Consider the following 23,088-nt stretch of genomic DNA (forward strand, 5'->3'; position numbering starts at 1 on the left):
TACAGTTTTCAACAGCTTCAAAAGCTTTTCTCCCTTGCTGATCAGCCATTTTTTAAAATGTTGCTTTGACCCTGGAAACAGATACACAGAGCACCCCACTCATGCTTGTAAAGCCAGTAAGGGGATATCGGAGAAGAATGTGTGCAGGTTTGGGGAAGCGCTATGCTATAGACAATTAGGCATGGATACAGGGAGGCAAGCCTTGGGAATAAAAGCAGAGAAGAGTTCCTGTGATGAAAAAGGCATTTCCACGTCCTAAGGGTCCCAACAGGTGGGTCTGTGAGGCCAGAAGCCCACCTCGGGCTCTGAGGATCCTAGGAACCTGAAGGAGGAGGTGACAAATTGGTAGCGGCTCCCCCAAGGTCTCAGCCACAACAGAGACATTCCTGTTACTTGTTGCCTGGTCCTTTTAAGCAGAGATGGCAAAGGCGAAACATGGGAGCTTCTGGAGGCAGAAGCAGTGGCCCTCCCCAGGAAAACAAGGCTATGCTCAGTGACCAGCTCAGCAAAGTGGGGCTTCCCAGGAAGGCTAGTGCCTGGTATTGCAAGGGAGCACAAGCTTACGTGTGCGCTCATAGACTGCACAGGGCTTCAGCTGCTTCCGGACTCTGGTGTCTGAGACCAAAGGAAATGCGTTCCTGATATCCTCCATGCGGATCCTCCGGGGTTCGTCTCTCTTACTGAACAGGCGGTATATGAAGGCCTAACAAGAAAGCCAAAGGAACAGCTTGAGATGCCAGTGGGCTATGATTGTGTGGGAACCTGTGCATAGCCAAGCCCAATGACCTCTTAATGGGGGCCGTTCAGTCCTCTAAGGAGGGATCTAAATGATTCAGGCCTCAAATATCTGAAAGACCACCTCCTTCCCACAGAAGGCCTCTTGGTTGTTCCACTGCCTTCAGAAGCTGGGGGGGGCGTTTCCAGGATAGGGCCTTCTCTGTGTTAGCCCCTAAGTTGTCCACAGAGGTGCATCTGGCACAGTTTGGTGAACGCTCGATTCACCTCTCTTTGACACTTGTATATTTTTAGGACTCACCTTATTTCTGAAATTTTGTTTCAAACTGTTTTTAACATTGGGTTTTGATTGCTGTAACCTGCCCTGGGACCCTGGGGTAAAGGGCAAGTAAGAAATTGTAATCATCAGCAAGCCTTGGGAGGAGCATACAAAACTTTCCGGGAGACATTTGGGGTTTCAGGCAGCCCCCTGGGGCAGCAACAAAGCTAATGGAGATTCAGAGCCTGGAAAAAAGCACCAATGGGGCTCAAATGAAAACGGGAGATGTTATGAGAGCACTTTTGTCTCTCATCCTCAGGCAACAGCGGAGGTGGCTCAATCTGCTTCTGCCATCCCCCTCGTTGCACATAGCTGAGTCTGTGCCTTCAGTACGGATCCACTTGGCAAGAAATGGGGGCACTTGAGTATCATGAAGACTTGAAGCTCGAGCTGTGCAATATCACCAAACCCAACAATGAGAAGCTGGTGGTGATCACTGTGCAGCAAGAGCCCCAGTGAACAAATGCCTAAGATCTGTGTGTCACATGCATATAAGGTTGCCTTGTCCAGAGTGCTTTTTCTGCCCTATTTTATTTGCCTGTGATTCTGGGAAGGGGAAATGAACAATAAGGCTGCATACTTGATAGGCAGCACTGCCCTAGCCCCAACCTAGGGAAGAACTGCTCAGTACACCAGATGACACATCCACCTCATGTGAATCCGCATCTGAGATATTGCGTGCACTGCATCCAATATATTGAACAAAGATTTTTTCCTCTTGACAGAAGCCAGCATGGAGATTTCCTGATGCTGGGATATATCAGAGCTGTCATGGCAAACTTGGTATTACTGTGTTGCACACAGCACTGGTTGGAAAAGTGAAACATACTAATAGATTCTTAAGGCAAGTAGCTAATCCTGATGCATTTGACTCTACTTGGTTTCCATTTGTTTCTTTTGTAGACATGAGCATGCAGAGCATTTGGCCTTCTAGAGGGCAGGGGTTATTTTGGAAGGACACTAGTGTTTCTGTGATAATGAAAATTTGTCAGTGCCTTCAGCTAAGCTTCTTGAAGTAGGAAAACAACCTTGCAGTGTGAATTGGGGAGGGAAGGAGTGTCTTAGTTGTGCATGACCTTGTTTCATTTCGCAACGGTAAGTTTTATTGTATGCTATTTTGGAAAATACTAAAGAACTTTTTTTAAAAAAAATTAATCAATAGTCTCAAGCAAGTGAGCCAAACTACAAAAGAGGGCAATTACTTTGCAGTTACTAGTGAACGTGAACCAATCCATTTCTGAGCTCAAATATGAACACAAAACTTTTTAACAGTCTGCCCTCTTGCACAGGCCCATATGTCACAGCTGCAACAACACTCCATTTTCCCTGAGCTGACTGCAGAGCTAATAACTTGCGTAACCCACAGAAGACAAACCTGGAGAAAGTCTCGAATGTGCCTCTTGGCACGTTTGGAGTTGGGTTGAGGAACTTCAAAGAGAGGACATTGCTGTCCAACCACAAAGATATCCTGCAAATCCCGGATGTGGTAACCATTCTGATCCCGGATAACTAAGAAGTCTGTTTCCGGCATCTTGTGACGATAAATCGGAGCCCGGAAGAGATTGTTTTCAAATGCCTGTCAAAAGGAAAGGGGCTACCTTGGTCAACTGCAACAGGAGTCAGGGAAAGAAAAAGAATCCAACATGACCTTACAGACCAGATTTAGTCCTTGAGAGATACAGTCAAACCTTGTTTTGCAGATGGGATCTGTTCTGGAGGATCTGCACGTCGAAATGCCGCATCTGCACATGGGGCAATTTAGCGCTTCTGCGCGAGTGGCGACCCTGGAAGTAACCCATTCCGGTACTTCCAGGTTTGCCGCAGACATTCGCCAAAGCGGACGCAAGCAGAGGCGGATGCAAGATGAGGTTTTACTGTACTGGGATTCTCCATCAAACCCAAGAGACAGTTGATACACAGCAAGATCAAAGGCGTACAAGCAGAGCAAGCTCACTACCCACACACCAAGTCACCTTCCATTTTCCAAAGGTGACCAAAGTACAAAACATTAGAAACAGCAAAAGTACTGGCTGCTTGCCTGCACACAGTTCACTGTGGCACTCTCTGAAGTCATGGGCCAGAGGGGGTACTGGATTGCTGTCCATGGGTGGGACTGCCATGAACAAGTTGTTTGCCCCCCACCTCCCCAGGTATCTGGCCTCTGCTGGTACCTTGGGGAGAAGCACTCACACGCAGAGTACAGACTCCCTAGCCATGGAAGAATTCTCCACCGCAACTCTAATGACCAAGTCCAAGCTTTTATTGTAAGTGTCTGAGAGTTTTGGGAGAAAGCATTCCTGCCTTCTTTTAGACATCTTCAGAAAGCCATACAGGTGACTCACATCTTATGCTTATTTTACTTACGAGGTTGTGGTACAGGGAGTGAAATGAAAAAATGGAAAGTGGAGGAAACCCACTCTCCATTTATTTATTTCCCCCCTGCACAGCTGGGGCCGCAGGGAAGGCATCACAAGAACTCTGGCAGTGCCCAAGAGCTCCTGTGCCTTCTTGTCACGAGCCAGGAGTCAGTTTCGCCTGCTGAACAGCAGCCTGGAGGAGGAGAAGGTGGAATGACTCCACCTGTAGCTGATCAGCCTTCAAGGACACAGAGAAGGCACTGATGAGAATCAGCTGGCTTCAGCCTTTTTAAATAGACCTCCCAGTAGCAGTAAGATGCTGGAAACAATGTCTGTGGCTCCTGGCCTTCCCTTGCTGCTTCCTGCTCTCCACCTGGGTCTGTAATCATCTGGTTTCCCTGATCTCTGGACTGTCTGACTTCATATGTGGATTCTCCTTTCTGGTAAGTCTTCCCCAGAGACTCCTAGTCCTTGCTTGCTCAGCAACAGGACTCATACGGGGCTATGACACACCTCTGCAAAGCCCGGCACCTTGCTTACTGGGCTTTGGGAAGGTGGTAGCTCTGGGACCCTGCCAGAGCCCTCGAGCCTCCTTCCCAAAAACCAGGCAAACACTTCTTGGGTTTGGGAAGAAGGTCACACAGTTCTGAAGAACACACACAAACTCAATCTTGCCACCCCACCCATTGTGAAAGGCAGACATCTCACCTGGAGTTGCTGGCCTGGGTAAAGAGAACCCAAGAACGGGGAGGTTTGGCAGTAGATGGTCTCCCCATATGGCTGCTTAGGGGGACCTGAATCTTTACCCGGCTTCTGCCAAAAGGAAATACAGCTTTAGTGAGAAGGGCAGCCTCAAGCTACAGAAGCTCAAACACCTGCAGCCAAACAACAGCACTCTCACCCGCTTGTAGTAGTTCTTGATCTTGGTTGCCATGCCAACCTGCATCATTAAGGGGGGGTTCTCCTCACTGTACTCCGCTAGGATAAGGTCTCCATCCTTGCCTGAGAGGTCTTGCGGAGTGCGCATGAAGAACATCTCCCCACCACCAGAGGCTTGCAGCGCACTCCTTCTCATCTGGGTGCAGAGCAAGTTGAAAGTACAAAGAGACCAAATGCAGATAGCAAAGATGTATAAGACAGCGTCGAACAAATGTCGGAAGTGCCAACACGTGGGACATCTTTCTATAGGTGCTGGACTTGTATATATATAGAAAGCAACAGACTTTTGGGAAATGATACATAATGAAATAAAAAAAGTTTAAAATCACTGTTCCCCCAAAGCCTGAAGCATTCTTATTAGGAGTAATAGGATTAGAAATCCCAAAAAGGATGGCCAAGTTGCTTAAGTATGCGACCACAGCAGCCAGAGTTCTGTATGCACAGAAGTGGGAAGGCAGCAAGGTTCCAATAAAAGAGGAGCGGATTTTGAAGTTAATGGACTATGTGAAGATAGCAAAAGTGATGGCAAAGAGACCAAAATGAGAATAGTATATGGAAGAATGGAATTTTTTTTCAAAAAGTATTATAGCCAAATGAAATTGCAAGCAGGCTTGAAGTGTAAGCAATGGAAGGGTAGCAAGAATGAAAAAATAAAGAAATGTAAAGTAGAATAAGTATTGTATAAAAGGCACCAGGTAATTGCAGGAGGGGGGGCATCATGAATGGGAGGACAGGTAGTGGAATTGTTAAGTGTATAAATTGGGTTTTGTGTCAAGTTATAAAACCAATGAAGATTTTAATATTAAAAAATTATAAACCGACCAAACGAAGACAGAAACACACACAGCATCAGGTAGCTTCTCTCTGAGCCCCCAAGGTGAGAAAGAGTTGAGGGCATAGCTGGTCAAAGCATCAGAGCCGAACCAGGAAATGGAGGCTTTACCTTGGCTTTCTTCTCGATGTGGTTTTGTAGTGACTGCACTGGATGGGGGCCAGGCTGGGACAAGGCCCCGACAGAGTATTTCTTCAAGGGGGGCCGGTGCAGCTGGCGGAGCTCTGTGGGGTCCAGGTGAGTGGGGAAGAAGGGCTGTTGAAGCTGCATTGCAGGAATTGAGTGCTGCACCAAGACAAAAGAAAAAACACAACCCAAACATGAACTTTCACTCGGGATGTACAAAAGTCTGGATGTACATTACCGCCAACCAAAGGAACATGTCCCCATCCCAGAACAAGGGCAATCATGGGTCACAGAAGGGAAGGGGCTGAGGGATATGTCCACCCTACGAACATGCCATGCAAAGCCGCATCCTAAGCCTTGGGAAGAACCTCTGTAAGCATCCAATGGAAAGCTGGCTCACCAATCGTACCTGCACACAGAATCTTGTCCTATTGTGAAGATGCAAGGCTGAGCATTTTGCCACAGGCACATGGTTCTCAGAAGGCTGGAATTCTGCATGAGACTGCACTTTTGCACATTTAAACATGCATGCACATACAGAGAGAGATGATACCACTGGTTTTAACCTGGATGATGTTGCCTCCAAAGGTTCCATGAAGCCTCTGCTTGTTTGGATAGTAAAATTCATCATTCGAGAGGTTCCAGGGGTCCTTCACCTCTGGGTCAGACATATTCTAGAGTTGCAACACAGGGAAGTTGAAGTCAGAATTTTCCCCCCTTCCATTTATCAGCCTTATGTGAAACAAACTGAGCCGCTTCCACAAACCTGTTGAGGCTCCTCCTGAATAACTCCCGTCTTGCTCAGGAGAATCCGGCTATTCCTTTGAGAAGGTTTTTTCTTATTTTCAGAAGGAGTGTTCAACGTCCCCTCGTCCTCCTCCTCAGGAATTTCTAGGAAAGAACATACAGTAAAAGTGTACTCTCAATGTCTGTCTGTAGGTATCCCCATCACCAAAGCACTTACATAAAGGAAGTCCATCTGAATGCATGACCCTTCACTGGCAACCTCTTTAAGAAACCTATTTGGACATGGACTGCTTATATTAATCTATACTTTTAAGTTAGGATTGATTGAATATTCTTATTGTTAATGCCAGGTGATGATATTTTTATCTCTTCTGTAAAATCTGCAAAAATATTTTAAAATGTAAAAAAAAGGGCCAACTAATTTTTAAAATACAATCTTAACTTAAAACAATAAGAGATTTAACTGACCTTCAAATCTGAGACCATGATCCAATTCCCTCCCCATGGGATCTATTACATGACAGGTCACCTCACTCCTTGCTTCTGCATTGCTACATTGTGTGTGTGTGTGTGCGCGCACACACGAGTTAACTAATGGCTCCTCCAAAGGAATCAGTGTTCTATTAGATCCTCAGGCCCCTTACGCAACTACAATTCCCAGAATCCCTTGGGAGAAGTCAGGACAGTTAGGAGAATTTTCTGGGAGCTAAAAAAAAAAGCAAGAGCTTCACCTGTCTTAAACAGCAGATTGCTCAGTAAAACATTCAGTCCAGTATACCTCAAGGAGTATCTCCACCCCCATCGCCCAGCCCCTGAGGTCCTAATCAGAGGGTCTTCTGGTGGTTCCCTCACTGCAAAAAGCAAAGTTACAGGGAACCAGGCAGAGGGCCTTCTAAGTAGTGGTGCCCTCCCTGTGGAACACCCTCCGTCAGATGGCAAGGAGATAAAAAGAACTACACAACTTTTAGAAAACATCTGAAGGCAGCCGTGTATTGGGAAGTTTTTAATGTTTGACATTTTACTATGTTTTTATATATGCTGCAAGCCAGCCAGATGGGCTAGGTAAAAATAATAAATAATAAAATTATTATCATTATTTCCTCAGTCCACCTGAATTTTGCATCTATGTTCCCCAACCCAACCCTGCAAAATCACTGATCTCCAGAAAGCCAGAAATCTCTTGTTTCCAACCACTAGTAGGTCAAAGGAAAAGCATGATGATTGTGTGAACAAACCCAGGACTAGATTTTCATCATCTGAGTCAAGTGTCATAACCGATGGAGTCAAGACATTCTCCATTGCTTCATGGTCCCAGATGATGTTGTCCTCCCAACGGCCATAAATGAGCTCTCTGTTCTCAATGGGGAAAATAGAGTACCACGGCTTGCCTTCTTTCTGATTTGCTGCAACGACACAACAAAAGCACTCCTGTAAAGATCTCCAAAGATCTAGGACCCTGTCAAATTCCTCTTCCCCCTATCTACCCAAATGATGCTGACCACCCTCTCCAAAGCACAGACTTGACCCTCAGAAGATGTAAGGGCAGAGTGTGTGAATTTTACAAGACAAAGAGGAAGAGCACATTGTCAATGGAGGGTGCTTCCTTCCACACAGAGGCTTATTGGAGAATCGATGCTGCTCATTTAACACAAGTTACCAGCATGTGGGGAGAGGGTTTGTTTGTTTGTTTGTTTTTGCCATGTGTGTGATGATGACTCAGGTGATTGGTCCTTATCACTACAGCCCTGCTTCCATTTGTTCCTCAACACCCTAGCCATTTTATTTCCAGAAACGCAAAGGATACAAATGACCATATCTCCACTGACTGCCATGTGCTTGAGGTACATTGGAATTTCAGCACCTCCGTTCCAAAGAACTGCTCTCTCAAGACCCCATAACGATATATGAGAAGTTCTGCCAACAAGCAAGACCTCTCCCCTCCTATGGTTTCCAGAAACTGGTATTCAGCAGCATACTGTCTCCAGCAATGTAGGGAGAACATAGCCATCAGGGTTAACAGGCCTACATGGATTTGTCTAATCCCTTTTAAAGCCACCACAATAGTGTCCTCTGCAGCTAAACCAGCCACTTTGGCAGTGTCTCTGAAGATTCTGCCTGGTTCATTGCATTCTGTGCTCCTGGGGGAGATTTGTTGTGGGGTGGGGTGGGGTCAAATTGCTATCCAGGAACCCCAGGTGCTGGGATCTCTTGTCCTGTGGCAGGGACTCCCAGATTCAACAACTCTTCAATGGTTACTGACTGAGTACAGATCTGCTGCTGTTTCTCTGGATAGGCCTCAAGCTTGAAATGTGGGCAGGGCTGAAGCTGACACGTCAGACCTAGATCCTGCCAGGTAATTATTGCCCATTCCCTTTTGCTGACTAACATAGAACTTCTCTCCACTGCATGGTACAAGCCTCCTCTTTCCTCTCTACTGTTTGAGGAGCTGCTCCTCTTTGCTGAGCAAGGCCCAACACTCCCGACATGCAGGGCTGTGTGTGTCAGAGGGAGAGGCAAACTGAGCAGGCACCCACTGCAGTTCAATACTGGCAACAGATGCAAGAAGATGTTGAGGAGGCCAAGTGAAGTCCAGCGGCAGACGGTCCAAAAAGTGTGCTTCTTGTCTATTTACTTGGCAATATCTTTAAATACTGCATAATCAACAACAACGAAACCCTCTAAGCGTGGGACGTCCACCCAAGAAGGAAAATGAGCCCACAATCAACCGCAATCGACTTATATCAACCAGGGATCGACCTGTCAGTCGCCGTTGACCAGTTGGACATCCCTGCTCTAAGCCATTCACATAAAATGCAGACACACACAAACACACAAATTCATTGAAAACATAAAATCAGACATTAAAAACAAAGTGACAAATTGAGGAACTTCTCGTTTCAATAAGTTTGTGCAGTGAGGTGAAACGTCTCTGTTGCAGGTATTTGTTTCGTATTGCTTTTGAAATCTATTTGCCGGGGGCTGGGTGGGGGTCGTGCTGCTTTTATTCTATTATTTTGAGTTATATACTACCCTTCATCATAAGATCTCAGGGTGCTTCACAGAGTAAAATTGTAATCTGTTTCTTTGGCCAGTCTGTAAATCATTTTGATACATATATACTGTATATATAAAAGGGTTACTACTACAACTACTACCAATAATAATGTTTTGACAATGGTATTGTTATTAATACAACCTGCAGCTTTAAAGATGCATAATTATAGGAAGCTGACTTATACCAAGATTGGTCCATCAGTCTCAGCATTGTGGGCACTAACAGGCAGCAGCATTCTAGGATTTCAGGCCACATTTCCCAGCCGTACCTGAAGATGCTGGAACTGAACTAGGGACCTTCTGTGTGTGAAGCAGGTGTGCTCTGGCACTGAGATATGGCCCTTCCTCCGGTTGCCTGCTAACCTTACCTTGCTGGGTGCTGGTGGTGGTGGCACCTGTCTTCATACTGGACGGCAACCAGGCCTCCTGCCTCGCTTGCTTTGCCTTGGGATCCTCCTTGATGTCATCCACGTTCCAGATCACGTCATCCTCCCAGTGCTTCTGGGTCACCATGAGGAAGTCCTCATCTGACAGCAGATTGTCCTTCTCAGCCTTAGGAGTCTGTGAAGAGAGAACAGAAAATGGTCAAGGTGCCGGTAGCTGGGCCCCTTCCCTCCTCCTGCTGCTGCTGCTGCTTTGGGAGAGGAAAAACAGAGCCCTTTCTCCACACCCACCTCCTCCTCTTTGTGCTCCTTCATCTTGAAACCATAGTCAAAGCCGCTGCCGTCCTCGGGGACGCCCAACATGTCATACCAGAACTTGGCAGGCCCATGGCGCCATTCAGCCACCTCGGACGTGGGGGCTGCCACCTTCGTGTTTTTCTTAGACTGGGAGGCCTTGGGCTTCACCGGTGCCATCATGGTGATCTGGAGGGGGAGAGGGAGTCAGAGGGTCAAGAGAGGGGAGCTGGATCCCACTGAAGCAATTACAATTAAGAGAGTTAATATGGACTGACAATGGGCGGCTTACAGGGAACTGCTGTGGATTTTACAGTGAGGGAACCCAGACTGAAACCTATGGAAGACTTAAGGAGCCAAGTTACAGATTGGTTGCAATAACACCAGTTACACAACATGTTTAAATGAGATAGAAATAATTGATTTCTGGACCAAAGCTCACAATTTGAAGAGGGGGGCAGAATCCTACAAAAAAAGGATAGACCTTTGTCTAAAATGTATAATTTTCTACTAGAACAGGAAACAAAAGACGATCTTGTTAAAGCTTCAAAGACACACTGTGCAATAGATACAGGGCACAATATAGATCTCAACCTCTGAGAGAAACTCTGGAAAAGTGACCTGAAATTTACTGAAAGTTATTCATGGAAAGAGAATTATTTGAAAATGATTCATAGATGGTACTTAACTCTGAGTAGGTTGGCTATGATTTATAAAACAGAATCAGATATGTGCTGAAAGTGTAAAGAAGTGGAGAGAACTTTTTTTCAATAACCCAGACAGAAGTTCCTAGGTGTCAGAAAAGGTTATGTATGCAACAGCTGCGGCCCATGTTTTGTTAGCCCAAAAATGCAAAGTGAGTGAGGTCCCAACTAAAGAGGATTGGCAACTTAAGCTGTCAGAAAATGCAGAACTTGCATATTTAACACATAAAATAAAAGAGCAAGAAGAACATATATTTAAAGAAAAGCAGAAATCATTTATTGAATATATGGAAAATAACTATAAAGCTGAAAATGCTGGAAGCACTAAGATAAATTCAACAGAGTAAATAATTTTTGATAGATGTAAAATGGAAAACTGATTTGAATGGTTATAGTAAAAATATGCAGGGATGTGTAAAATGAACCATGGAAAGAGTAGAAGGAAGTCACTAAATATTTTAAAGTTTGTAAAAGGTTTATTTGGAGATGTAAAATTGAAAACTTAATAAAAATTATTTTCTAAAAAAGAGAGGTACTAGGAGCATCTCCAGAGGACTTGGACCATCCTCAGCACTGATTTGCACTTGGCATTCGCCTTGCAGAGACTAATATTTCTCAGCCTTCCTTCTTGGTAGGAAGAGATTCAGCTGTTGTTGGCAGGGGAACCTATGTCCTACAGCAAGGCAGACAGGAATCCACAACCTCTCTTTTGAAGTAGCAAAGAGGCTGTCTGGCATGAACTACATCCCACCCCTGCTGCTCATTTAAAGATAAACTTTAAATGGTGCTTGGAACAGAGTCTGTCCTTGAAGCAAGTTGCTTAGCAATGAGAATCCTCCCCAGCATCAGGTGGGGCACCTCTGAGGAAGGAGAGATTCAGTGTCAGCCTGTGTCTGTGAGAGTCTGTCTCTCTAATCAGATGGCTGCAGGGAGCAGAGGGGCTCTCTTCATTTCAGAGAATCCTAGAATCAGAGTTGGAAGAGATCCCCAGGGTCATCTAGTCCAACCCCCTGCAATGCAGGAATCTCAGCTCAAGCATCCATGACCCAACCTCTGCTTAAAAACCTCCACAGAAGGAAAGTCCACCACCTCTCGTGGGAGCCCGTTCCACGACTGAATAGCTTTTACTGTCAGAAAGTTTTTCTGAATGTTTAGTCAGGATCTCTTTTCTTGCAACTTGAAGCCATTGCCTTGAGTCCTACCCTCCAGAAAAGAAGTTTGCTCCCTCTTCCATGTAACGGCCCTTGAGATATTTGAAGATGGCTACCATATCTCCTCTCAGTCTCCTCTTTTACAGGCTAAACAGACCCACTGATAGAGAGCTGGACTGCTGTGAAGATGCTGGAAGGCTTTCTAAGTAACTCTGCTGTGAGACAGTAAAAGCAGCGAACACACTAACAATCCCCTACTCCATCCTCCTCTCTGCTCCCAGAAACCCACCTCATCGTCAGAAAGGCACTGCTCCGGAGGAGGAGTTGGGGCAAACTTGTACTCCCAGGACGATTTGCCTTCTGTGCCTTCCTCAGTAGCAGCTTCTCCTTTCTGGAACTGTACTTTCTGAGTTGATTTCTGGTGCTTCTTCTTCTTCTTCTTCTTGAGCTTCCCATGGGCTGTGCTCCAGACAGATGGGGCATTTTTGCCAGGGTCAAAGAGGCGCAGAAATCGCAGCGCCTACAGGGAAGGACAAATAAGGGAGCAAAGGTTGGGAGGCATAAGTGGCTGGTCTCTCTGATCACTCAGGGCATGTCAAGCACGGAAACATTAAGTTTGCCATCAGGCCACATCTGTCACTCTAGCTGGCTGTGAAGGAAGTCCTCTCCAGGTGGGTTTGCAAGACCTGCAGAAGGGGTGGGGGAACGTCTGCAACCTGGGGGCCACATTCACACATGGCTAACCTTTGGTGGGTCACATGCCAATGGAGGAAGAGTCCAAAACGTAAACAGACATAAGCCCAAGAGAGCTGGGCCAGAGCTGGTGGAGGGTGGGACCACCCCACGCTTGCTCAAGCATTACACACATACAGCACACAAATTCACTCACTCACTCACTCACTCACTCACTGCCTCCCTTACACTCATGGGCACCCATATCCATTCCATCAATGTAGCATCTGCCCCTGCAACAATCAGGCTTGCCTAAAAGGCTCCTCCCGGAGTGAACAGGAGGCTTTTCTGAAGCCCAATTGCACTAGAGCCGCACTTTCAGTTTGGGAGGGGGAAGCACCACATTTAAGCTTCAAATCTGGAGTCAACTGGAGGCCTTTCCCCACCCTAAATGTGGCTGGGCTGCGGAGGTGTATGCTGCCGAGAAGGGAAGGGCTATCCTTTTCCTCCCCAGCTGTACCCCCACCTCCAAATGACAAGCTTTGAGACAGTCCAACACAATAAGCCATGTCCAGCTTTCTCTCGGGCACAGTATATGGAGGTACCAGCGATCTTGTTGCTCTTGGGACTTATTCACATCCTGGGGGTAGGTGGGGGGCTATTAGTGCTGAAAAGTGCTTTTCATTAGCCTCCAGCCTGAGCTCCCCACAGTCATTACACATACCTCAAGCTTGGGAATTTACGCTAATCATTTGGGACCACAGGAGAACCCTCACCTGAAGAAAAGGAGATGCACCTAGCTTTTTACACTCTTACTAGGAATTGGCAAGGTAACTGCATCCTGAGACAGGAAGCCTGGAAGGACTGGGAGAGGAGCAGGAGACACAGAGCCATCTCAGGGCTCCGGGGGCCAAAATGGAAGATCACCATACCTGAAATGTGCTCACGCAACAGATTCAGTCTGCAGAACTGACACCATTGCAGGTGCTGTATAATACTTACCCTGCCTTTACACTCTGGAATTTACACTATGGAACTCGCTGCTAAAGGCACTTCTGCTTAGACAAGCCTACCCAAATATGTAGAATGTTGCCATGTGCTTTAATCTGTTTTTAGCTTTTTTTAGCTTATTGTTAAATGCAATTATATTTTGTTTTAAATAGATGTTTGTAACTATTGTTACTGATAATTTTATTGTTTTATTCCTTCTGCAAACTGTTTTGAGGGGGGGTTGGGGGGAGGATTTACAATTAAGTGGTATATAAATTTGTGAAATAAACAGAAGTACAGAGAGAAATCGCCCATCCTTCTACCACGAAGTGCAGCCTTTCACTCCGACTCAAACCTCAAGCTCTACCTTGCCTGGCCGGAATTCAGGGAACAGGTCTGTGGCGCTGGGCAGCTGCTCGGTGGCATCTTGCTGCATTATCCCTGCAAGTGGAAATGTAGACTTGTCTTCCTTGGACTCAGATTCGGAAGAGGAAATGGTGGGCAGCTGGATGGCATTCTCGCTCTCTTCATTCCCTGGAATGGAGAGCATCTCTCAGAGAGAAAAGAAAGAAAATCTCTGCTCCGTAACCTCAACATGGCAGAAAGCTAAGCCAGGCATTGAAGTGGAAAGAAGAGCAGCATTTCAAATGGAACCCGGCATCTTGAGAATTGCAGCTTGCATTCAGGACAAAAGTGGTGTGGGGCAGGGCAAGGGAAGAGTCACAGAGAATCCTCTTGGACATGCCCAAAGCCACACTGACCCTGCACTAAAGAAGTCTGAATGACCCAGATCAAGTTCTCCCACCACCAGTAGATTCTGTGAGTGTCGAGCTATTGCGCAACCATAAATCCTTAACGTAATGAGATGAGAGCTAGGTGTTACAATGAAAATAACAGGTGGAGTACAGTGTGCTTGTTTGGCTCCCGTATACCTTCTGCTTAGCCCTGCCTCTAGAGGGCTCACAGTCACATCCCATGAGTGCATACGCACCAAAATAAGTTGTGTCCTGTTCCTCAGCCTCCTTCACCAGCGCTGGAGGTGGCGGCGAAGGAGCCATCAGCCTGGAACTGGTTTCTTCAGAGCCAGAAACAGAAACACCACCTAAGGAAGAAAGGAGGGAACTCAATGATGGGCAGCCCTTCCATCTCATCGCACCTCCAGTTCGTTGTCCTTGTTAAAAGCTACCAGAATTAACATTCCAAGAAGACCCAGGCATCCTCCATCATCTTCTATTCCCACATAATTCCCCACACTCAACTAGTTATTTCTGTAATTTTTTGGTTTCCTGTGGGTAAGGGCTGAGGACCATCTGCTTTGCATGAAGAACCCCTCAGGTTCAATCCCCAGCATCGCTAGGTATGGCTGCGATAGGACTAATTTGAAACCCTGGAGAGCCACTGCTAGTCCATGTAGACAATACTGAGAAAGATGGAGCTACGGTCTAAGGCAGCTTCCTATGACCCCAAATAATAATAATAATAATGATAATTTTTATTTATACCCTGCCCCCACCCAGCCAAGACCAGGCTCAGGGCGGCTAACAACCAATAATAAAAACAAGTTGATTAAAATACAATTTAAAAAGATTAAAATGCAACATTAAAACATTAGGATGTAGCCTCTTCACCGGAGGAGAAAGTAAAAAGGAAGAGGGGGAGGGAACCAAACTGATTCTAAGCCAAAGGCAAGGTGGAACAACTCTGTCTTACAGGCCCTGCGGAAAGAAATCAGATCCCGCAGGGACCTAGTCTCATGAGACAGAACGTTCCACCAGGCCGGAGCCAGAGTTGAAAAGCCCCTGGCTCTGGTTGAGGCTAATCTAACTTCCTTAGAGCCTGGGACCTCTAGGGTGTTGCTATATATGGACCTTAAGGTCCTCTGTGGGGCATACCAGGAGAGGCGGTCCCATAGGTACGAGGGTCCTAGGCCGTGAAGGGTTTTAAAGGTCAAAAGCAGCACCTTAAATCTGACCCTGTACTCCACCGGGAGCCAGTGCAGCTGGAAAAGCCCTGGGTGAATATGCTCCCATGGCAGAGACCCTATGAGCAGCCTCGCTGCAGCATTCTGCACTCGCTGGAGTTTCTGGGACAGCTTCAAGGGCAGCCCCGCATAGAGCGAATTACAGTAGTCAAGCCTGGAGGTGACCGTTGCATGGATCACTGTGGCCAGGTTGGGGCGAGAAAGGTAAGGGACCAAATGCTTGATGCGGCGAAGATGGAACAATGTTGCCTTGGCTGTTGCTGTAACCTGCGCCCCCATGGAAAGGGAGGCATCAAGGATTGCACCCAAACTCTTAACGGAAGGCAATGGCACTAATTGGGCCCCTGCAAGAGAAGGGAGTTGGTCCCTCATCCCCATACCATCTCGACCCAGCCAGAGGACCTCTGTCCTCGAAGGATTTAGTTTCAATCGGCTCCCACGAAGCCATCCAGCCACAGCTTCCAAACATCTGGTCAGTATGTCCAGGATCGAGTCAGTATGGCCATCCATCAGCAGATAGAGGTGAGTGTCATCAGCATATTGGTGACAACCCAGCCCAAAGCTCTGGACAATCTGGGCAAGGGGGCGCATAAGAATGTTAAAAAGCATCGGGGAGAGGATTGCGCCCTGCGGCACTCCACATACCAAGGAGTGGCGCAGCGACATCTCCTTTCCACCCTCTGTCCCCGACCAGAGATCAAAAGAGCACAGCCATTTATGGGCTATGCCCTGCATCCCCACGTCGGCAAGGTGGTGGTCCAAAAGATTGTGATCGACCATGTCAAAGGCTGCTGACAAATCTAAGAGAATCAGCAGTCTCGACCCGCCTCAATCCATTTGTCTGGGGAGATCATCTATTAGGGCAACCAGAGCCGTCTCGGTCCCAAAACCAGGACGGAATCCAGACTGAAATGGATCTAAAGCCGATGTTTCAGTGCTCGCTTCGGCAGTACATATATTAAAACTGGAACGATAAAGCCGATGTTTCCTCCAGAAACCTACCTGTTCTGCAACTGCTCTCTCAATTAATTTACCCAGATATGGGAGATTTGAAACTGGGTGGTAATTGGATAGATCTAAAGGATCTAGTGAAGTTTTCTTTAAGAGCAAACACACCATTGCTTCCTTCAGCTCCCCTGGGAATATCCCCGTGCCAAGGGACAAATTGATAATTTCAACCAGGGGAGTCCCTGCGATATCTGGGCACGCCCTAATCAGCCAAGACGGGCACGGATCAAGGAGGCAGGTGGTGGACCTACCAGCTTGGAGGAGGAGTATCCACATCAGCAGGGAGTATCCGATCGAAATGTTCTAACACTGGACCCGAAGACAGTCAAGGGGCCTCCAGTTCTGACACTGTATCTAAATTGGCATGGAGGTCACGGCGGAGCAACAGGACTTTCTCCACAAAAAAGCTCGCAAATGCCTCACAGCTGTGGGTCGAATTTGTGCTTAAATTTGGTTGTCCTCCTAAGGACGTTATTGACCTAATTATTCTAAAAAGTTGTGCTGGGCGAGAGCTAGCGGATGCAATGGAAGCTGCCAAGTGAGATTTCTTAGCAGCTTTCATAGCCATCTCATAAGCTTTCATAAGCTTCCTATAAGATGTTCTTGAAGCTCCGTCACAAGTCCGTCGCCATATTCGCTCTAGCCGTCTGAGATCCCGCTTCATTTTCCAGAGCTCCTCAGTAAACCAAGGGGCCCGGATTCAACGGGGTTGCAGAGGGCGCTTAGGCACAATCTCATCAATGGCCACCAAGAGCCAGTTATTCCAGTCCTCAACAAGGTATCTAATGAGTCGCTAGGAGGAGCAGGGTCCTGCAAGGCGTGACGGAATCTATCAGGATCCATCAGCCTTCGCGCGCGAGCCCAAATAGGCTCGCCACCCAAGCAGGGGAGGAGCAGGAAGTCAATCGTGGCTTTCAGAGCATAGTGATCAGACCATGGCACTTACACGGGGGGGGGGGGGAGAGCATGATCACATCTATGCCAGCACCAAAGATCATATCAAAGGGGAGCAGGTTGGGCATGTGCATAAGCACAACCAACATCACAACTGAGCCTGAACCTCCAATATAAGGCTGGGATACAGTGCAAAGAAATCCACCAAATAAATAAACACAGACCAGTCAGAATTCATTTGGATCACAGCAGCCCAATGCAACCCTTGAGGGCCCCCAGACGAAGGGTAGTAGATCAGTGGTAGATCATCTGCCTTGCATGCAGAAGCTCCCTGGTTCAGTTCCTGGCATCTCCAGGGGTATTTGGTAGAGACTCCTTGGCTGAAACCCCAGAGAGCGGCTGCCAGCCAGGGAAGATAATACCGAATTAGGTGGGCCAGGCACATGGCCCAACGTAAAGCATTGGTGGAGATTAATAATAATAATAATAATAATAATAATTTATTTATATCCCGCCCTCCCCAGCCAAAGCTGGGCTCAGAGCGGCTAACAACAGTAAAAATAGCACAGTTTACATAAAATCACAATCAATTAATTGAAATACATTCTAAAATCAATTCAGTCATGGTAAGTAGCCACTGATTGCCTCATCTTCCATGGTCTGGCTGTGTGAAAGAAGGTTGTCCTTTGGCTAGCCAAGCCTGAGACATATTTGCAAGTGATGACTTCAGACAGAAAAATGTGAAAGAATCCAAGGGAACTAGCCACTTTCTCTTTTTAAAAAAGCTTTCCCCTATTCCCCACAGCTGAGACACCTGCTATGGGAATGGAAAGACCTAGGGCTAAAACATCCAATTAATGCAATCTTCATTACCGTCAGCTCCTGTAACAGGGGCCAAGGTGGGCAGAGCAATGGAAAAGCTTACTATGCAAGACTGACTCCGTTGATAAAATGTTTACCAGGAGCAGAAACCAGGGTTGCAATTATGAAAGGTATAGGACTCTAAAGAAGAAGAGCAAGAGAGAACCAGCACGGACATCAGGGCAGAAGGAACCAGCTTGATTAGAAAAAGATCAGTTATGCCAAAGGCGACAGAGGAAACCATCTGCCACCGCTTACCTGCCCTCACAACTAGCTGAGGGCTGCATACTGCCTGCCCACTGTGGACATCATCTTCAACCAGCTCGGTAATGTCAGAATAATCAACAGCATTGTCATTACTCTTAACCCAGCCTAGTGGTGGAGGGAGAAACAGAAAACACAGCAAAATTACAGATCCAGCAGGCAACACCTTTTTCCTATCACAGCTTCTGCACCCACATTCATGAAGGACGTGGGAAAAAGGAGTATGGCTTTCACAGGAGTATCCTAAGCCTCATTCCCATCAGCAACTAGACATGATGATAAAAGGAAAAGTGTAATATGTTCTGCTAAGGAACAGATGATTGTTATTATGTCTTCATATGTAAAACCACAGAATTCAAAGAGGGCACACTTTCTTTTTCCCATGACTGTAAGGGAAACACCAAGGCAAGGAATGGGTGGGAGGGAGGGAGGAATACAATATTTAATTCACAGAATATGAATAAACCAGGTCAGATAACAAATCACATAGAAGCTGTTGGCATAGGGCTTGTGCCAAGCATGTGCAGCTCCCCAAGCATGTAGGTTCATGGCAGTGCAGTTTGTGCTGGAAGAAATTCAGTCAGACTCCAACTTTTCAGTCAGTTCAGTACTTACTGACAGGTCCAAAGCATTAAGACAGTTTCACTGTATACATAAAGTACAGGCTTCCACTAGATCCCTGGTAGAAGGTGCAGGCTTCAAATGCAAAGCAAGTACAACTCACAGCATACATACAACACAAAGCTCAGGATCAGTCTGGCAGAGCTTCCTCAAAGCAAACCGAACAGACAATGTACAAACCCTCTCTTAATATACTCAAGAATGACCATAACCTTGGCTGGTTGCCAGGTCACAGTGACCTTCAAACACCAATCACAAGATCTGCAGGTGCAAGATAAGGGAAGCCATGCACCAAATTTTACTGAACAGCAATTAAAGGAACCACAACACATAGGAACCATCACATATAAACCCCTTCAGTCCCAGTGCAGAATATCAGCTCCCCTGATGGAATCCAGTTTAGCACTAACTTTTGTTCCACTGGCATAAGGATTTATGCTTAGACATCTGATTTCTGCCTATTACATGTGGCTACTTGCTATCAGACAAGCGTTTACAAGATTATAGTCTGTAATCTTCAGCTCTCAGTGTTTTCCTTTTGCTTTCCTGGATCTAGCACTACATCCAGGACTGTACACAAAGAAGATCTGAGAGGGAGTCCTGGCAAAACTTAAGCTCTGCCTAGGCATCTAACAAAACACTAAAATTAACAGAAGAGTAGCATCTTTATCTGTCCCTTGCATCATCAATCTATGAGAAGATCAAACCCAGAGGAGAGCATGACCTTAACAAAACTGATCGACAAAGAAAAAGGTTTTAAGCTCTTCTAAAAGAAATCTGGGAGGGAACTAAATACATCTCTGGGGAAGGGGAGAGTTGGAACCACAAACAAAAAGAAAGTCCTATCACATGTGGCTACTTCCTCTCAGGTAAGAGTTTACAAGATTGCAACCTGAGGTATATAACTTCATCCATTTCTTCCTGAAGCATCTGTGCTAATTGAATATAACGTTGTGCTATTGTATTGGGGGCTGGCAGGTGGCGCTGTGGGTTAAACCACAGAGCCTAGGACTTGCCGATTAGAAGGTCCGCAGTTCAAATCCCCACACAGGGTGAGCTCCCGTTGCTTGGTCCCTGCTCCTGCCAACCTAGCAGTTTGAAAGCACATCAAAATTGCAAGTACCGCTCCGGCGGGAAGGTAAATGGCGTTTCCGTGCGCTGCTCTGGTTCGCCAGAAGTGACTTAGTCATGCTGGCCACATGACCCAGAAGCTGTACGCCGGCTCCCTCAGCCAATAAAGCAAGATGAGCGCCGCAACCCCAGAGTTGGTCACGACTGGACTAAGGTCAGGGGTCCCTTTACCTTTACCTAGCAGAAGCTGCCACTTTGCTACTAAGTCTAGCCATTGCTTGCAGATGCTGAGCAAGCATCACTAAAGCATCAACCAGCTGGACCTCTTTTTAATACACAAACAGGAGTCATCCCAGATCCTGAGACCAAAGCCCTTCTTCTACCCTAGACTTCCTCAACCTGGTGCCCTCCACATTCTGTTGCACCAAAAGTACCATCTTCCTTGGCCATTGGCTGTGCTGGCTAGAGCTGATGTGAGCTGGATTCCAACAACATGTGGGAGACACCAGGTTGGAGAAGGCTGTTCTACCCCAGACCCCCAAGGCAAAAAGGTTATCTCACCTTCCTCATCCATCTGGGCTTCATCTACCACAGAAGCATCATATTCACCGGCTGTGGCTTTGGTTATGTAGCTCCCCAGATCCATTGCCCCTAGATCAGCTAAACGTTTCTTTGTTTCCTGGGAGAAAGAAAGAGAACAGAAGTTGGTCAGAAGTGGAAGGAAAGACAGTATTATGGAGTAGAGTTGGGAAGGCATAACTGCAAAGTTATTAGGAGGACAAAGCAGTAAGTTGCACTGCAGATAACATCTAGCCACACTGCACTATTAACAGAAATGCATACCTGGGAGCTATACAAGATGTGACAGTAGTTTTGATGGCTGAGCACATTTTGTATGCAGGAGGCCCCAGATCCAGTCCTCAGTATCTCCAGTTAAAAAGATGCAATGCTGAAAAAAATCTCTGGAGAACCACTGCTAGTTAAAGCAGATAGTACTGGTTTAGAAAAACCAGAGGTCTCATTTGATATAAGACTGTTTCATATGGAAGGTGGGTGGGGGGAGCACTATGGGCTCAGTGACAAGACCTCAGTGACATTCAGTCTTTTGCATCTCAGGCTGAAGGACGTGTGGGGGGGGGGATCCTTCTCTGCCTGGAATATCTTGCAGAGGTACTACCAGTTACAGCAGATACACAGCTGCAAGAAGAATGTGTGTGTGTGTTTCAATAGCACGGAAAGGGGCTTCTAATTAACTCTTTGTCCAATGCTGTAGCTTTAATCAGCTTCGATCAGCTATGCTTGTTAGAAAAGGCTCCCACAGACTCATGCAGGAACTTTCCCAGCCCCTTCTTGAAATGTCAAGGTCGAACCAGGAGGCTTCAGTACACAAAGCACATCCTCCACAACCAAACCATTGGTCCACCTAGTCCACCATTTGCTATTAATGTGATTGGCTCTCCGGGCTTTCAGGCAGGAACTCTCCAATCCTTACATTGAGATGTCAGGGATTGATGGAAGAGGGTGAGAGGGTTTTTTATGGGGGAGGGGGAGGGGCTTATGCACACAGAGCACATGCTCCAAAACCAGACCAGTGGTCCCCCCAGCCCAGAATTCTCCATGCTTGCTGGAAGTGGCTCTGCACTCCCTCAGACAGGAACATTCCCAGCCCCACCTTTAAATGTCAGGGGTTGAACTGGGGATGGGGGGCAGCTTCTGCACACAGAGCACATGCTCCCAAACCAAACCAGTGGTGTGTGTCCCCCTGCCCCCAGGGGGCAGGGGCGGGGGGGGGGGAAACAGAAGAAAAGAGAAGAGGAAAGCAAGTCTTCAACCACCAACGATTTCTATGTATCATCCAGAAAGTAAAGCCGGAGAAAATGTGGTAAACTTAGAACAGAAATTTTCCCCCTGAAAAAGAAGAATTTCGCCCCCTAGAAAAAGAGGACACATGACAACCCTAGATATTTGCTACGCTTTTCTGCAGGAGCTCTCCCAGTCCTCCCTGGCGACTGAGGAAGAGCTCTTCCCCATGCGGAGCAAGCCCCCTAACTATGGAGCTCCGGTCCCGGGGCGGCTGCTCGGAGAGTAGCGAGCCCCAGCCCCTGCCCAGCCCCAGCCCCCTGCCCCCGAGAGGAGCCCACCTCGTCGAAGAGCTCTTCCCCATGCGGAGCAAACCCCCTAGCTATGGAGCTCCGGTCCCGGGGCGGCTGCTCGGAGAGTAGCGAGCCCCAGCCCCCTGCCCAGCCCCAGCCCCCTGCCCCCGAGAGGAGCCCACCTCGTCGAAGAGCTCTTCTCCCTCGAGCTGGCCGTGGTCGTTAATGTTGCCGGAGTGGAATGCGGCCAGGGAGAAGGGCTTGGCAGCTGCTGCTGCCGCCGCCGCCGCCGCCGCCGCCGCTTCCTCGCTGTCCGTGTCTGACATCTCCGCCAAGCGGTATCTGCAGGTGCCGCCTCCAACAGCGCCATTTATTTCAAGTCGGGTTTGTTTATATCGGAAGCGGAAGTTGCGCCGTGTCTCGCCGCATTCATAGAGAGCAGCCATGAGGGTAGAGCGGCGCTAGACTAGCGAGTTTGCTGTGGGACGGGACGCGGGAGGCCTGTGAAGAACGAGGAGGCGTGGCTTCCCACTACGCCGGGCTGAGCGAAATGAATGAGTGATGGCATAGCTCAAGTCGGCAGAGCGAGCGCGGGTTGCGGGCTCCAGCCCCCACGCTGGGAGAATAGATTTATTCCGGGACCCATGTAGTCCCTTACAGCTCTTTTGGTTTTATAAATGAATCTTTTGTTACATCACACCATCTCCCACGAGTAGCTCTCAAGTGGCGAAGTTGCTGCTGACGGTGCTCCTAGTCTACAACCCCACTAAGTAGGGGATTATATGTTGGAAAACCCAGGACTTTCTCCCAACCTGCATGTAGTTAACCTGTGGAACTCCGACACAATGATGTGGCAACAAATTCTTACTCAAGACTGCTTTTAAAGGGGGGGGGGGTAACGCTGCAATTCTAAACTTCCATACCTGGGAGTAAACCCCATTTAATTCAATAGCACTTACCTCCGAGTAGGCATGCTTAGGCTTGCACTACTG

At 47.3% G+C, this 23,088-nt stretch overlaps 1 protein-coding gene across 9 annotated transcripts in view; it reads right to left on the bottom strand.

The window, feature by feature from the left end:
- TAF1 (TATA-box binding protein associated factor 1) overlaps nucleotides 1-22,487 on the bottom strand; it is a 48,196-nt gene extending 25,709 nt beyond the window's left edge. For 7 of the 9 annotated variants that reach the window (XM_083722679.1, XM_083722681.1, XM_083722683.1 and 4 more), the window contains exons 1-15: nucleotides 22,279-22,487; nucleotides 20,565-20,682; nucleotides 14,295-14,405; nucleotides 13,671-13,837; nucleotides 11,931-12,161; nucleotides 9,784-9,975; nucleotides 9,478-9,670; nucleotides 7,291-7,458; nucleotides 6,075-6,199; nucleotides 5,875-5,982; nucleotides 5,294-5,467; nucleotides 4,313-4,486; nucleotides 4,120-4,224; nucleotides 2,430-2,630; nucleotides 565-703 (exon numbers count right to left, since the gene is read on the bottom strand). In XM_083722679.1, coding sequence (XP_083578805.1) covers nucleotides 565-703; nucleotides 2,430-2,630; nucleotides 4,120-4,224; nucleotides 4,313-4,486; nucleotides 5,294-5,467; nucleotides 5,875-5,982; nucleotides 6,075-6,199; nucleotides 7,291-7,458; nucleotides 9,478-9,670; nucleotides 9,784-9,975; nucleotides 11,931-12,161; nucleotides 13,671-13,837; nucleotides 14,295-14,405; nucleotides 20,565-20,682; nucleotides 22,279-22,422 — 2,350 coding nt within the window. In that variant the 5' untranslated portion in view covers nucleotides 22,423-22,487. Of the gene's footprint in view, nucleotides 1-564; nucleotides 704-2,429; nucleotides 2,631-4,119; nucleotides 4,225-4,312; nucleotides 4,487-5,293; nucleotides 5,468-5,874; nucleotides 5,983-6,074; nucleotides 6,200-7,290; nucleotides 7,459-9,477; nucleotides 9,671-9,783; nucleotides 9,976-11,930; nucleotides 12,162-13,670; nucleotides 13,838-14,294; nucleotides 14,406-18,305; nucleotides 18,420-20,564; nucleotides 20,683-20,846; nucleotides 20,994-22,278 lie in introns of those variants that run through there. The other 2 variants (XM_083722676.1, XM_083722684.1) reach the window with 2 other exon arrangements.
- Nucleotides 22,488-23,088: the final 601 nt, after the last annotated feature.

The sequence above is a fragment of the Podarcis gaigeae genome, assembly GCF_964106915.1.
Source record: "Podarcis gaigeae genome assembly, chromosome: Z".
Lineage (NCBI taxonomy): Eukaryota > Metazoa > Chordata > Lepidosauria > Squamata > Lacertidae > Podarcis > Podarcis gaigeae.